Here is a 16,323-nt window from a genome sequence, read left to right on the forward strand (position 1 = left end):
GGTGAGCAGAGTCAATAGAATGGTGTTTAACAGCTTGTTAAACACATAAATTAGGAAACTGCACATCTGAACTAGCAATTACATTTTTATGAGAAACTTGTATTATACACCTATTCACAAACTGACAAAAGAGGTTGCCTGCAGATACTGCTGAACCTCAGCCCTGGGAGGGCAGAGTTCAAAACTCAACTGGATTTGACCTGAGACAACCTCATCCAACATAGAAGTCAGTCTCACAGTGAGGAGAAGCTTGGACCAGGTGACTTCCAGAGGTCTTCTCCACCTGAAGTTATGCTGTGATTCTAAAATAAGTGTCTTCAAATTACAAAAAAGAATAGGAATCCAGATTATTTTAGAGCTTCAGAAATACATTGGTTCTTTCCTACTGTCAGTACCAATCCAAGGTAATATAACCTAGTTTTCCACTGAATAGATCTATGAGTAAGTACACTTTATTTCCCTCAAATAACAACTACTCTATGCTCATGTAGATCTTAGGGAATTAACAGCTTATATTACCAGATGAAATAGCTGCAGAAGCAAGTCATTTATGTAACTTCTAGTCTGCGCACCACCTCTCAAAACAGCACTGGTCTGGGGTCGAGTAAAGAACTCTCATGCTAGGAGTCCTGCAAAATTATTCCCTTCGTACACAACCTTTTTTTTTGGAGGGGGTAAACAGGAGGGCAACAAAAAAATATAAACCAATTAAAAATACATATTATGAGCCTTATTTCCATCACAGAACTGCTAGCACTAAGGGAGTTCATATGTTGTTTCCTTGTTCTCCAAATGAGAAGTCATGTGTATCACTCATGCCTTTGTATTCAACACTTGTCCATGCTGAGAAGTAATTCCAGCCTAATTTAAACTAGTTCTTTCAAACTAGGATGGGATGAAAAGATTGCATCATCTTTAGAAGAAGCACACCAGAAAAATTCAAATGTATTTCTCAAATAAAAGCATTACAGTAATGATCTCTGCGGAAAATAAACAGTAATGAAGGCAGGGAAACAAAGGAAAAGATACAGGCAAGAGAGAAGACTTGACAAGAGCTGTCCTTGTACAATAGCTGTACTGGGGGAGGAAAAGAGAAAGCTGTACAGAGCGGACTTCCTCATCTTTCTGAAGAAACTTCTGCTACATTCTTCATCTAATTAATTTTCCAAGTCCAACAAAAAATATCTTGTGGAAGTTAAAGACATGAATAAGAGTGTTTTCCCCCCATCTGCAACACCCCGTCAGAAACATATGTCCTGCCTACAGCATGTTTGATTTTATCGAGTAGGGCACTGCCTGTAAGCACCACTGACAGAAAACTGAAGGAAAATGACAAATCAACTAGTAAGCCACTAAACAATGGCACCTTCTCCTCTTTTTATTTGTGGCAAAGACAATCATATTATTTTCCTCTGCTAGATTTTTGAGCAATATTTAAAGCTCAGAATGTAAATGTCTCAAAATGAGTTTAAAAACAAATGTATGAGTTCTGGAAGGCCTAAGAACCTTCCAAACAGACAGAATATTGCAGTTCTTAGAAGTATTTCTGCTTTGCAACACACAAAATGCTTAGCAAAGACTGTGTAGCAATAGATATTATCAGGTTATCTAGCAAAATAGAAAAGTTAAAAAAACAGAAGTATTTAGATACTTATGTAAAATTCTGTCTTTCAAGCATAGGTTACAACTCTGAAACCTTACAACTACTAAGTATATCCTAGAGTCCCATTCATTTACCTACATAATTTATTACGGATGTAGACAACGTGCACACACACTGACGTGCTTATTCACTATCACAGTGACTTTGTTAACAAAATTTGAAAAAGGGCAGCATGCCTCTTAACTCTACGCCCTTCCATCAGCACTTGACACACATCTATGTTGGATATATTCTTAATCCGAAAGAACCTGCTCTGAGTTTTATGCAAGCATGCTTGACTCACACTAGAAGCAGTGCTGGAAAGCCAGTGAGTAACAATACAATATACTTAGGAGAAACATCTTTTATTCTTGCTTGCAGCCTTAGAAAGGTCATAAAAAATCCTGGTTAATGTGATACCCAGCGAACCACTAGTAGTAACACAGTTTTACAAACACTTTACACCAGCATAAGTGAACGAGAACCAAATCGGCTCCCCTGTTGTTTATTCTCACCCTTACTCTGCTCTTTCTTTTGAGTCACTATAAACATTTACTTTGCCACGTAATCAACTCAATGTGGAAACTAACCTGGTTAAAACTAAACTCAGAAAGGGAGCGCAGCAGGAAAAGTAGTTTTAATCTGGGCCAGTTCTGAATCCAGTTCCAAATTAAGCTATTCTTGCTGCACTGCCTCTTCCCTTTTGCTACAAGAAGCAAGACAGGACTGCTTCCAGCAGCAATACCAACTCTTACATATCGGTGAAGCCACGGTGCAACTATTTACGCCATTATACCACTCTTGACAGCAACCATCCCAGATCCACTTCACAGAATCACAGAATCACAGAATGGTAGGGGTTGGAAGGGACCTCTGTGGGTCATCTAGTCCAACCCCCCTGACAAAGCAGGGTCACCTACAGCAGGCTGCACAGGACCTTGTCCAGGTGGGTCTTGAATATCTCCAGAGAAGGAGACTCCACAACCTCCCTGGGCAGCCTGTTCCAGTGCTCCTTCTTAGAATATAGATTCCAGTGCACTTCTTAGAATATAGATTTCTTACCATACTACTTGCTACTCCTGAAGTAAACATCTTGTTCAAATTATGGAGGTATCAAGCTACAGAGCAATTCTTTTTTTTTTTAATTCCTTTCACTTTTGTGGCGCTAAGAAACATCCCACCTTTGTACTGACAGTAATTTCAGTTCCTTTGTCTCTACAGTGAGTCCACTTAGAGGCTTGAAATAGTTTGGAGCATTACCTGAAGGTAATCCTTCAGGTTTCCTGGGTAGGAAATCCTTTGTAGCCCGCAAGTATTTAAAGACTCTCTAATGTCAATTATCACTGTCATATCTACTCAGAAAGCATGAAAGACATTATTTGTAGAATACGCAAGTTTCAGCTTTGTACTTTCATTTATTTTTTTTAAACCAAGTGGGTAGGTAGTTGTCTTTTCTCCACAGCCTCTTCAGTTACCACTTTAAGACACCTACCAAGATGCTCTAGCAACTCTAGAATAGCAGAGGGGAAAAGTACATTTCAAGACATAGGATTTAAGGCAAGAATGAGTGCGAAAGTTTCAGCTAACGGTGGGGGGAAGGAAAGCTCATCTCTCCAGCTCAGGGTGAGCATAACTCGTACAGACAAGATCCTAACACTACCAGAATACATGCACACATTCAGCCATTTAGAATTTTAAAATTTATTCCTTTTTTTACTGAATTCCCTTCAAGCACGAGAAGAGTACAGTTACTGGTGGTTTTTAGGTATTCATATTTTAACAGCGGTCTTGCACTTTTCAGATCAAAGAAGAAAGTTATTCTGTTACTGTGATCCTAAAAGACGCGAGTTACCTACAAGGGGTTTTCACACAGGAGAACTCCAGAGCCAAGAAGCACATGTAGCACTAGGGTGCCACTGGAAAGAGAGATGAGGAAAGCAGGACATTTACGCTAAACAAGAAGATCAGAAGCACTTCTTGCCTGAATGGGATTGCTGGCTGACATAAGAAGCTGGTGAGGAACAAACGAAAATTTGAGATAAGTTATCACCCTCCTACCTCTGCGGAGACAAACAAGAAACCTAAGCCACAAGATACCTTCACCCCATGCACACCCTTCCCCTTATCTCTTCTGGGAATGAAGCAACTGATGCACTGCCACTGCCAAGCCACTGACCTGGCAATGCCACAACAATAACAGCTTGGGAGGCGTAAGGGGAAAAACACTGGTGGATTCAGAACAGTACTTCCAATACTATCGCACTATCTACTGTTCAAGGACTTCTCAATAGACAAAGCTAGTACTAGAAGAACTACGCATATTTTTATTAATGCCTTTAATACAAGGACATACAAAAACAGAGCAAGCAGAACAACAGACTTCAGTTTCAAAATTCAGAGAAATTAGATTACAAGTGTACCTGAAACATTTCCTCCCTATTCTTGTTCCAGTTGGATACAACATTACTAATTGTCAGCCCTCCGGACAGCCAGGATCCCTTTACTCATTCTGTATATTTGTGACTCAGTTCTTCCTCAGTTCCTTGACTGTAGCTCATTCTTGTAAGTTTGGGGGGGGGATGGGGGGGGAGAATGTGTTTAATTCTTTTTAAGTGTTTCAAAAATGCTTCCATTATAAAGACACAATAGGACATTTAGGCAAAAATAAAATTATGAAGACTAATCAGACAAGAGAACACCCAGACACCAGCTTGCCTCTCCACCTCACACTAATTCCTTATCCTTTCTGATTTGGTTCACACAACACATGAACTACCTAGGCTTCAGTACGCTTTCTCGCGTCTAACAGATGTGTGTTTGATGCTATGAAGAAAACTTAATCAAAGTCTGACTTCCCAAACTTGAACATTCCAGTACCAGAAGAGGCAGACTGAAAGCAGCATGAAAATCCGAAAAATCAAAGATTCAGAAAAGATGTCTCATTTTGGACAAAAACATAAAGGTTTTACATGACAGACAACCACATGCTTCTGTTTGCGACAGAAACTAAGAACCTAAGAAAACGCCCTTACAGAAAATAATCTCTGCCACAGCACTCCAATCCCCAACATACCCGCCGAGCCCATAATCCTCCCAGAGACCTCACTTGACTTTATCGTCCAAACGAAAAGGAAAGCAAAGGAACACCCAGTGCACGAAGCGCGTTTTGTTTCAAATGTCAGCCGAAGCCACGGCGCGCGTTTGTACACAAGGGGCTCTTATCAGCGGATGAAAGCACATCCCTCCGGGCGCACGGAAACTCGGCGGCACCCCGGTGCGGGCTCAGAGCCATTCCCGGAGACCCCCCGCTCCCCGGGGGGCTGCCTGGGGCCCGTCTCCGCCGCCCGTTCCCCGCGGCTGCCCCGAGCGCCCGCCCGGGCGGGGAGGGCAGCGGGCAGAGCCGCTCGGCCGCTGAGGAAGGAGGCAGCGCCCGGCTCCCGGCAGCCCGGACACCTGCCCACCCCCCCGTCCTTCCCTCCCCGTACTCACACCGGCCATTCCTCCGCGCGGGGCGGCGAGGGGTGCTGAGCGGAGCGGCCGGGCCCCGAGCAGCGCCGCCTCCGGCGGGGGGAGCGGCGGCGGCGGGGCGGGGAAGGTAAGGGCCCCCCCGGCTGCGGCCCGGGCCGCGGCCCCGCCGCTCGCCTCACAAACAAGGCGACCGCCGATTGGCGAGCGGGGCGCGGCCCTCCCTCCGGAGAACGGCGGTGGCCGGGCGGGGGGGCCCCCCTGCCGCCGTGAGGAGAGGCGGGCGGGGCGGGCTCGGCGCCGCGCGTCCCGTCACCCAAATAAAAACCGCTGTGGGGGCGGGAGAGGTCCCCCCGGCGGCCGAGTCGGGGGCCCGCTCCTAAAGCCCAGCTGGACTTCACCAAAATCGAGGGGGTTCTCTCCGGAGCGGCAGCCGCCGCGCCTCAGCCCAGCTCCGCAGGCCGTGTGCCTCCCACCGGCACGGCCCGGCCCTCAGGGGCGCGCGCCCGCAGGCCGGCAGCGACCGAGACCGCTCTCCTCACGCGTGAAGGGAAGGTGTTCTGTGGGAGGTACAGTCCTGTTCCGCTGCTAAACCCGTGTCTGCTCAGCAGCTCATGCCAGCCACGGAATCACAGCACGGCAGGGCTGGGAAGGGACCTCTGGGGACCGTCTGGTCCAACCCCGCTGCCACAGCAGGGCCACCTAGAGCAGGCTGCGCAGGATGGAGAGGGACTTTTCACAAGGGTGTGTAGTGATAGGACAAGGGGGAACAGCTTTAAACTAAAAGAGGGCAGATTTAGATTAGATATTAGGAAGAAATTCTTCAGCATGAGAGTGGTGAAACACTGGAACAGGTTGCCCAGAGAAGCTGTGGATGTCCCCTCCCTGGCAGTGTTCAAGGCCAGGCTGGATGGAGCTCTGAGCACCCTAGTCTGGTGGAAGATGTCCCTGCTTATGGCAGGGAGGTTGGAAGCAGATGATCTTTAAGGTCCCTTCCAAACCAAACCATTCTATGATTCTATGACCGCGTCCAGGCTGAGTTTGAACATCTCAGTGAAGATGGTGAGCCTTGACAGTTCCTGACTTGGGGTGAAAGCCAACAGCATTCCAGCTAGTCTGGCAGTAAGGGCCTTGGGAACAAAAGGGCTGCATGACCGGCACAGGGAACACGGTTCTTGAAAATGAATGGTGAGCACACAACAGTGGCCCACCAGGTGTTATGGTCATTGCTGAGCGTATTTAAGAGGGATGTGGACATGTTTCTTAGTGATCAGGTCTAGATTTTTAATTATTCCCCGAAACATTACTAGCTAAATTACTAACCTAGGTTTTTTTTTATTGACATATGCCTTACTTATTTGAAAAACTCATAGAATGTGAACAGGTTATGTACCAGGATAGAGTTCCATTATTGGCTGCAATCATGAAATCTGTATCTGCCAATAAAACCATGATCACCATTTCTAGAGAGCATGGAAGTGTACATTTTGGTAAAACCGCAATATATTCTGGTGTTTCATTTCTGCACTCTGTATCTTCAAGCAATAAAAAAGTCTTCCGGTTGGAGAAAACTGCACAGATTACTTTTACTTCACTTCAGACCCTAAATAAGACTGCTTATGTTAATGTATTCACTTTCTCTCTCCAAGGAGAGGATGGGGAAAGAGGCATCACTTGGGAGGGAGCTCAGCTGTTCTAAATCCGTATGTTGTCCTCCAGATAATCCCTGTCTCCTCACACTCCCTGCAGATCCGAGTTTTTCAGTCTGTGGTCAGCTCCTCTGTCCAGATGGAGAGATTACTTCTAAAATACCCGTGACATGTTACTAGGGATACAAAGCTGATTGTCAAACTTGGATTTTTATCCAGGGACCTGCTATCCACTAGAAAACTTGTAGCGGTCCTTAATAAGTCAAAAAAGGTTGAAAACCACTGTTTAGCAGGAAATTAAATTGACTGAAATAGCACAAGTGCCTAAAGTTGGATAGGATAAAGTCAGGCTTGTTCTAACTCTTTGGATTGGGCAATGTCATCTAAATCAGTCTTTATAAGCTGCTTCTCTTTCTGTGATATGAGGGATTTTAATACATCTTTCTTTACACAGTGTCAATCATTAAGAGACCTAATTCTCTTGCTGTACTCCAAAAGCATACCAAACCTTTACTCAACACAAATAACGAACATCTGTTCTAAGATTTCTACACTGTCATCAGACACTTCTGTGGTACAAATCAAGTACAAGAAAATCGCTTTCATTACGTGTTTGGGTTTCTCTCCAAGGCAAAAATAAAGGATTAGCGAGCCTTATAGACATGTCCAAGTCTAGAACATTGCCAGAAACTGATCTTAGAGAACTAGTGCTAAGAACCATCCTCAGTCCAACCATCTGTTTTCAGAACCAGAAAACTACCAATATCCAGGTTACACAGTGGATTCAAACATAAGCTATTTACTATTTTTGTCATCCACAAAGAAATGTTGCCGTCTCGTTTTAATTTCAAAATTAGGTGGTGTACAGGCACACATCAGGCTTCCACAGGCCTCATTCTGCTTGACCTAACAAGGAGTCACTCCCAGTTTAACAAAAGGGGGGGGAAAAAGCAAAAACCAAAAAAACTAGATGTGCAACTATCAGTCTGGAACCACCAATTAAAAATATGAGTTAATAAAAATAAGTCATATACTCACTTTCGTGATGGTAAGACAAGAAAATAGTAACGGAAAGACTTGAACCTAATCTCAGGTACCTATACTGATGTCATACTGTATAGGCCATAGAACACCCAGATGTTATATGAGACATGTTTGATATTAGCTGTTGTACCATTGTATTTCATTGCTTTGAAAAAAAGAAAGTAAAACAAGTTAAAAGTGAAAGTGAAACTTGCCTGAAGCTGGAGGGTATGGCGGAGAATTGTGTCTTCTAAAGCATGAATCCACTTCTCTCTCTCGTCAGCATCTCGAGCTGAAAAAGTATTCAAAAAATATTGTTAAATTATACACAGCATACAAAGAGCCATAAGCAAACAGATCTGATGTCCTCACTAAACATGGACATTAAACCATACTATCTTTATTAAGTCACTAAGGACATAATTCCACAGCTGTCTTAATATCCTGTTCATTTTTCTGTGGTTATAGCTCTGTAACGTTACTGTGTCAATCTACTCTATGGTACTGGAGAGATGTTTTAAATAATCATGCACGCAAAAAGATTTTATGCTTTGATAGAAATTTTATTCTACGAACGACTCTATACCAATTGTATAAAATAAAAAAATTAAACATAAATCTCAGAATATGATAAATATAAGAAAAGTTCTGCATTATTGCTACTTGTGATTATCTGTCCCTTGTCCATCTTCAGGGGCATACATGCAAAGAGCATTTGCACAGACATTCCTCAATTCATTAAGTCATTTTTAAGTTTTCTTAGTTACAAGAAGCTGTTCAACTTGTAATAAATTATCCAGTGATTCTACTTCAGTGTAGACGTAGTAACTTTGAATAAGTTAGCCTTCCAGGTATGGATTCATAAGACAGGACAAACACCAACTCTAACAGGTCACCGGTGTGAATAACGAAGCACAAAGAATAATCTGAAATATATAATAAATTTTTTTTAAACTCAAGAGAATCCTACTCTAAATCTGAATAGAACCTGAATCATACATTAACGACAAAACACACAATAATATTTTCATACTTCTGCAACAGACCACCACACAGTTTTAATTAAGAATACAAGTCGGGAAATAATGACAAAAGAAGATGATTATGCTTCTCATTTTCAGACAGTGATAATTAAGAAAGCAATATATTAAGTGATGATTAAAAGAAACAGTGGATGGCTTTCAGGACTGGGGGGACAAGGAAGAGGACAGGAGCTGGAGAAGGATGAAGAACAGATCAAAACAGACTAAGGACTACCATTGCCTTTTTTTTTCTTCTTCTTTATTTGCCCCGATACTGCTTTTCTCCCCCCCAAGCCCCAGTACAGACACGCCACCTTTACTTTGCTAGTTTGAAAGAGTTCCTTGTTGTGCTCCAAGGGTGTTCAAAACACAGAGGAGCAGAGTCAGTGGACTCCAGGTGAAAAAAGAAGAGAAAAATCCGCAGACATTAAATAGGCCATAAACAATCTGGCCCATATACAGATTTAGAACAGTTATTGACAATTGTTTCTAGTTCCTCAGTCAAGTGGAAGGTATTTAAAAGAAACAGGAAGCCTGCTCAAAGCAAGGAAAGCTTAAGTGAGCTAGCACCTATTATGAATCCCAGAACTAAGATTCCTATCTGACTTATTTGTTATGGAGTTCAGAGGAAATATCTGTAAGTTATTGCACTGGAATGTACGCTCTAGCCTCAAAATGCTTTGTTTTCAATGTTCCCTTTAACACCCTTATGTTTCCATTGCTTTTTTTCTTTGGAATTCTGCAGCTCAAACCCATTTGTAGTCAAAACCACCACAGGTCTTCCAAATACGTTAAATAAACTCTCCTTTAGGAAATTATCTATTACTTTTTCACACATCCATTCCTATAAAGGGTGTTTCATGAGCCAGAGGAAGGCATGAGGGAATGAGAATCAGAAATCCACAGAAGAATCTCCCTGCCTTTAGGAGGAGGAGGAAGCTGTAGATTTTTCTAGACTCCCCAAAGAAAACCCTACCAATATAAACATACTGCATTGTTTACTTCAATATATATACACTAATTATGTCAAATTAACAAAACCATCAGGAAAGAATTGACAGTTTATGTATTTGTGAGAAATACATAAGACTGTCTTTTTAACACAGAAACTTGCTCCGAGTCTAACTGATGAGGTGGCCTCACAAAGTAGTGGGGCAAAACAAGGTAAAAGTAAAAGCCTAGTTCAAAATCTAGCTAGTTTTTTTTAAAAATACATTTTTTTTCCTAGATACTACAAGTCAATTCCCATTCATTGTTCTTTTAAAATAGTAAAGAGAGATCAATTGCCACATGTATTCTGGTAATGATACCATTAACCTGCACAAATAAAAACTAAACATAAGGGAAAGTGACTACCCAGAGTGCTCTCATATGCACACAGGAAGTCTGTAGGAAGAAGTTAAAATGATTAGGTGTTACTTGGAACAGCAGGTAAATAACTTTCCTGCAGGAACTGCAGCAAGTATTAAAAAGCTGGATTTTGCCATCTGTAATACTCTCAAGCTCATTAGAAAGAACTTGTAACTTACAGGAGCTCTTCCAACTATTTCTCCATATTTTAATCGAAAAGCTGAAGTAGGTGCTAAGGACATGTTCACAATGCAGGGAAACTAGACAGGACGAAGGGACAGAAACCCTATGAACTCTGCCCAGCAGACTGCGTTAAGCCAAACAGATCTTGCAATGTGCCAGCTATAATTTTTCTTTTCACATTATGTACACACATGCACACACCAACACCCTGTTCTTTTTTCACAGCATAGCTTAGACTTCAACACTAATTTCAATTACTGAATTAGTCAATTAGGATCAGGTATATTTTCCTCTGACAGTAATTTTAATGCTTATTAGATTCTTTGGTTCTGCTTACCAAGAACAGGCCCCTGACAGACATATTTATCAAGCTTATGCTTCTTACACCAGTCACAACCGAACAGTAAATATATAAAGTTACCTCATTAATCTATCAGTACTTCAAATGTATCAACGCTTCAGCTTTTCAAAGGTGTGTTCAAAGTGGTGGTGGTTAAAATATTTCAACGTCTGTAAAGTTTCTTAGGTTTGTTTTCTGTTTTTCTGTCGGTTTTTTTAATCAACCATCTCCCAGTCCCAAAGAATGTCTTACTGGGGAGCTGGGGTACAAGTCACTACCAAGTAATTCACGGGATACAAAAATCCCACGTTCAAGATTTTTGCCCATGATTATTTAAACTAAAAAAGGAACAACTAATCTGCAGACCAGTGAATTAATCCTTGTATTGCAACAGACTTCCTGTGATCTTCCATACTGCCAGCAAAAAGAGGTCACTGTATTAGTTAAACACTGATCTCAATATACAGTAGCCTGTTAATAAAGGTTATCACATTAAGAGTTGTATGTGAAGCACTAACAGAACAGAGAAGGCTTACAGCAACAGGGAAGATCTAGAAAACAACCAATCAGTACAGTTCAAAAACTGGACTGATTTTCCCATTCTCATAAACAAACTAAACTTTTGAAGCTTCTACTCCTCTAATAGCCCTTTTACAGCTCTTTCTACCAGGGTTCAGCAGAAGGAAGAAAGCTGTGTTTTTTCCTCATATACTACACACTGCAAACTTATGGCATAGCACGATCAATCCTTAGGTAGAACACATGAATCTCGTCAACGCTGCTACTAAGACAAAGTCTCAGCCACAACAAATCCAGGAACACTGCCATGAGAAGGGTGGTGCTCACCGCGCGGAAACGAACAGCATTGTAACCTCTTAAGCAGTCTCTGTTCAGGACACCGGTTTAACTTTGAGACCATCTGTCATTAACAGCAGATCCTCCTGGCTCTCCTCCACACACTCTTTTCAGAAAACCATGGAGAAAACAGTAGGATGCAGTTTTTAGTAAAGCAAGCTGCGAGAAAAGTTCTATTAAATCTCATCAAAATGGCTGCTGTGAGATTAGGTGCAAGTAAAAGCTCTCTAATGGTAAAAGCAATTTAGAACTGAACAGCAGCCAAAAGATCACTGATGAAAAAAAATCAATGGGAACATTCAAAACAGAGATTAGCTAACACACTCAGAAACAATTTATGGGAAAAATCTATGCACAATGGTCAGAGATCATTATCTACACATTGGTAGGGAAAGCTAGATATCCAAGCTGGTTTTCATTTACAGAGGGCAACTCTGGCCAAAGAAAGAGCTCTAACATCTTTCCAGCTAAAAACGTTGTGATGCGCACTACATCATATCCACTCTGCATCAGCAAATCCTGGAGCCTTTCTCCAGCAGACAGGGGACAACGCCGCTTTGTTCACTTGTCTTGTGTTCCTGTCTCAGGTACTCTGGAATCACTCCAACCTCTGTCCTGATTTGATCAGGCTCCATTTTACAGTTAATTCCACCTGCACCCCCCCCAGTTCCTATGGCAAAGCTACTCCAGAGTTTGTTTCTGCCAACGTATTTGGGATAGGCAATTATTATCTAGCCCAAGGAATTTCACTAGTATCTGTGCTATATAGCAAGGAATTTCACTAGTATCTTCATCATAAAGATGGAGGAATGGCATCTGGTCCTGACACAAAAGTTCTAGAAAGAGAAGAAGGGTAGGGCGCAAGAAAGAGAAACAAGTTACATTTTCCTAGGCTGACTCTAGAATAACTGTATTACAAAAGACAAATAAGCAGACTGAGACATCTACATGAGTAATACCTGCCATTTAAAAAACATAAAGGTGTTATTTCAGCTGTTTATAAGTGATTCAAATGTTTTTACACTAATTAGAAAAAGAAATTAAATCGAGGAACCCACTACACTACGAGAATACTCACTGCGGTCCTTAGTCTGATGGATTAATGTGATAGTCACCTTGTTAGCTGAAATCCAAATTGTACTAGGGCATCAGCTATCCACAAAAATATGAATACTGTCTGCAGTTGAGAAAACAGTAACATTCCCTCTGCTTTTCTCTAACTGCCAGAATCATTAATTCCATTTCTACTGCAATTTACCAGTGAACATTTGCACATGGAACCAGCTAAATCCATATAGAGCTATATATCCACTGCTATAGGCAAGAGGCTGGAACCATTAACGGCTGAAACATTGCAAATTTACCATGATTATGTCAGTGAAGCTACTGTTACATTGTTCTAGCAGAATGAGTATTTATGAGCTAGGTAACAATTTGCTTCCATACGCTTAACCTATCACTCCTCCGTGTCTGTAGCGTATCCTTCGAAACGTACCTGTGTAATTTATGGTGACATCTCAGGCATGTCTGAGACAACCACAGCGTACTTAACACAATCACAGTCCTATTTATGACTAGTTCAGAGAAGCACACTTGAAAAGTATGTAATTGCATTCCAGTGAGATTTAATATGATAGTACCTTTAAACCTGTGCATTTTTTGCAGTCTGTCTGGTTGAGCTGATTCATAAGATATTTTAACATCCATTTTTTCTAAAAAAATTTCTGAACACTTTTCTGAGAATGTACAAAGAAAGAAAAGCTTTTTTTTTTTTTTTACCAAGGAGAAAACTATAGAATGAAGAAAGTACTAAAGACAAGAATCATTGCTTCTACTGAGGAATTTCTGTAATTTGAAAAATGATGGTTTACAACTCCTAAAATAGTCCCGTATCTCTGAATTTCCCAAACTGCCAAGTCAGATAGGGCAGGGATTTTAAAAAGTTCTATTCTGTGAGGATAAGAAGGCAAATGAAATACAACTACATTAGATGCTCTCTGTTAATTTCCCAAATAGAGAACAAATTTTGTATTTCAGAGTTTTTATAATATTTACTTTGTTGTGAAGAGATTATGTGTTTATATAACATATACCGAATGTTAAAGTACAGCATAAAACAGATTACTTTTTCTAGCCTAAGCTTGATAGCATCTAAAGATTAGATATAAACAAGTTTAACAACTCTGCTCCACGATACAGCATTTACCACTAGCCTTTCTAGGTCATGCACAGCAGTACTTGGAAGACAGAATATACAAAACATATCACCTCAGAATTAGCATACCGGTGCTCTTTTTTTTTCTGTGTGCATCTACATGGGCACCAGGATGAAAGCAAAACCTCAAGTATTACTTAAAAAAAAAATCACTAGATTACTTATAAATACTCCACACTGTCATACAGTGAAATGCATATTTTATTTTCATTCACTGTGACCTACTTACAGGCAGAACTCAGTAAAATAGTCTATTGCACCCAGAGAGTCAGAGTCAATTATGCAGCCTTCATTCTGACAAAACTTCCACTGATTTTTATAGGAAATTTCTGTATTTTCTCAGCCAAGTGTAGAACCAACGTAGTATCTTTACACACAAATAACCAGATGAGAGAGGTGAAATTGTGACTATATTGAGATAGATAGGATTTTTGCCACCAATCTCAATCAAAAGAGGTTTTATCAGTCGTGCCCAATAAGGTGGAAAAGTCACACACCAATGGGCTGTTCCATGGCTAAACAAATGTCTTTTTAAAGTCACTGAAGGCCTCTCAAACCATACAAAAACATGCAAGATGAAGCAGGGTTTCACACAAGCCTCCCAAAATGCTGTAGTTTCACTGCTTACAAATACCCTTCTACCACACGCAGCTCCCACATCTGTCAGCAGGTTGAAGATAGCTTCAGTACCTTATTTCTTCTGTATCATAATGTGAGTTGTCACAATCCTTATTCTCCCTCCTACTAATCTTCCTCCCGATGCCATTCTCCACCCACACATATAAATCAACCCTCATCTCGTTCTACAGGTGTTTGACCAGTCTGCTCTCCCTGGACCTACTGAAGACTCCAGTGCAGTCACAAGAGAGAAAAAGAAAGTCTAATCTTGTTCAAAGAAAAAACATTAAATGGTCTCCTGTGGACGATGTATTAGTAGGATTAATCTGTGATCTTGAGAAACCAACGAAACTGCTGTTTCACTGTTACCTAAGCTCAAAAGCTTTTTTAGCAAGCTTTACAATCAGCTCAAGAAACACACCTTCAGGTGGAAACTTGTGTGACAAAGGAAATACAGGAACAAGGGGCTATTAGTTCTCTCTGGGAATTCATATACAATGTGTAATTTAGTAATTAAACATTTTGAATGCGAGACTGTGGTCTTGGCCTTGCTGGACTTGTCAACGACATGATCGGACTCAGGCTCGAGAGCAGAGGAGTTAACAAAGGGAGCAATTGACTTGTGCTTATCTTATCAGACAGAAGAAAAGGGGGATAGCCCACCATCGTAAATCAAGTAATCTCTGGGACTTTGAAGCAGGCTGTGCAGCCAGAGGTTGCTTAAACATTCAGCCCCCCTGAGCACATACCATGATGCACGACATTCCATGCCAAGAGCCAATCGACACATACATTCCATGCCAAGAGCCAATCGACACATAATAACTGACTTAGTCCCACCTCGCCAAAAGATTTTCAAATGTATAAAAACTGGCACTTGAAAACTCTCTTTGGGAGGAGGAGCCAAGTGAGAACTTCACCTGACTGACGGGTTGACGAGCCTGAACCTTTCTTCCGCCCCCAGGAAGGGACGCCTTTCTGGTAAGAGTCCCGCCTCTGACTTTGTCAGACATATCCCCCAGGAACACATTGTTAACTGAAATGCTAAACCATTACTTTGAGCTCAATTTTGTAGACAGTGCATTTATCAACGGCAATTCCCAATCTGTGATACCTGTCGCTTGCATAAATTACCTATTGTTTCAACTTCGCAAAACTGTTTCAGTGAAAGTCCTTGGAAGGGCTCTGACAGCCAAGTTGAATCTGAGAAGTGGCTACACACTTAACCCTTTAGACATAAACCATTGACCAAGTCTGGGACTAGGAGCAGATCCAGCCGCACCTAGACTCTCCTCTGAGAGAGAGTTTAGAACGCAAGGGGGTCTGCTCTGAACCTCGCGACTCAACGGGAGGGCTTTCCTTTGCTGCTTATCAGACTCCTTTACCCCTTGTAATGCAACAGGGACAATCTGGAAGTATCTGGGTTTTCACTAGAGAATGTCAACATTTAAATATTAATAATAGTAGTAACACTAAATAATACTTTATGATAGTATATTCTGTGCAAATAGCTTTCAAGGTATGTTTGCCTCTAAAAGCCTTTTCAGATCACACTGAACTAGATCAGAAACTACTAGTTTAAGGTAGGAAACATATTTTGGCTTGTACTAAAAAAAAATAAAAACATAAAACCAAAAATGCTGCTACTTCAACCTCAAGAAAAGGAAAACAAGAGGTGTTTATATATGACCATAAAAATTGAGTGCAGGTAGTCCCATTAAAAATGGCATACTCATGGTATGATTAGAAGATAGACACTTCTAATACAGGATGCTGCGGATGCAAGAAGGAACTGCATGAAACCGTAAAAGCACAACTATGCACCATTCTGTGCGCACTGGTGGCAAGTTCCAACTGCTCAAAAGATTAGTATAATACATCAGTAGCAAAAAGCAGGTAGACAGCACAGAGAGAAAGACAGAAAAATACTGCAAAAGCTACGCCTAGTTCTAGTCCGCAGA

The 16,323-nt window shown here is 41.3% G+C and overlaps 1 protein-coding gene across 3 annotated transcripts in view; it reads right to left on the reverse strand.

Annotated features, from left to right (window-relative positions):
* OSBPL9 (oxysterol binding protein like 9) overlaps positions 1 to 16,323 on the reverse strand; it is a 66,448-nt gene that overhangs the window by 30,285 nt on the left and 19,840 nt on the right. For 2 of the 3 annotated variants that reach the window (XM_075424505.1, XM_075424504.1), the window contains exon 4: positions 7,995 to 8,071. In XM_075424505.1, coding sequence (XP_075280620.1) covers positions 7,995 to 8,071 — 77 coding nt within the window. Of the gene's footprint in view, positions 1 to 5,131; positions 5,213 to 7,994; positions 8,072 to 16,323 lie in introns of those variants that run through there. The other variant, XM_075424503.1, reaches the window with a different exon arrangement.

The sequence above is a fragment of the Opisthocomus hoazin genome, chromosome 6 (genome assembly GCF_030867145.1).
Source record: "Opisthocomus hoazin isolate bOpiHoa1 chromosome 6, bOpiHoa1.hap1, whole genome shotgun sequence".
In the NCBI taxonomy this organism is placed as follows: Eukaryota; Metazoa; Chordata; class Aves; order Opisthocomiformes; family Opisthocomidae; genus Opisthocomus; species Opisthocomus hoazin.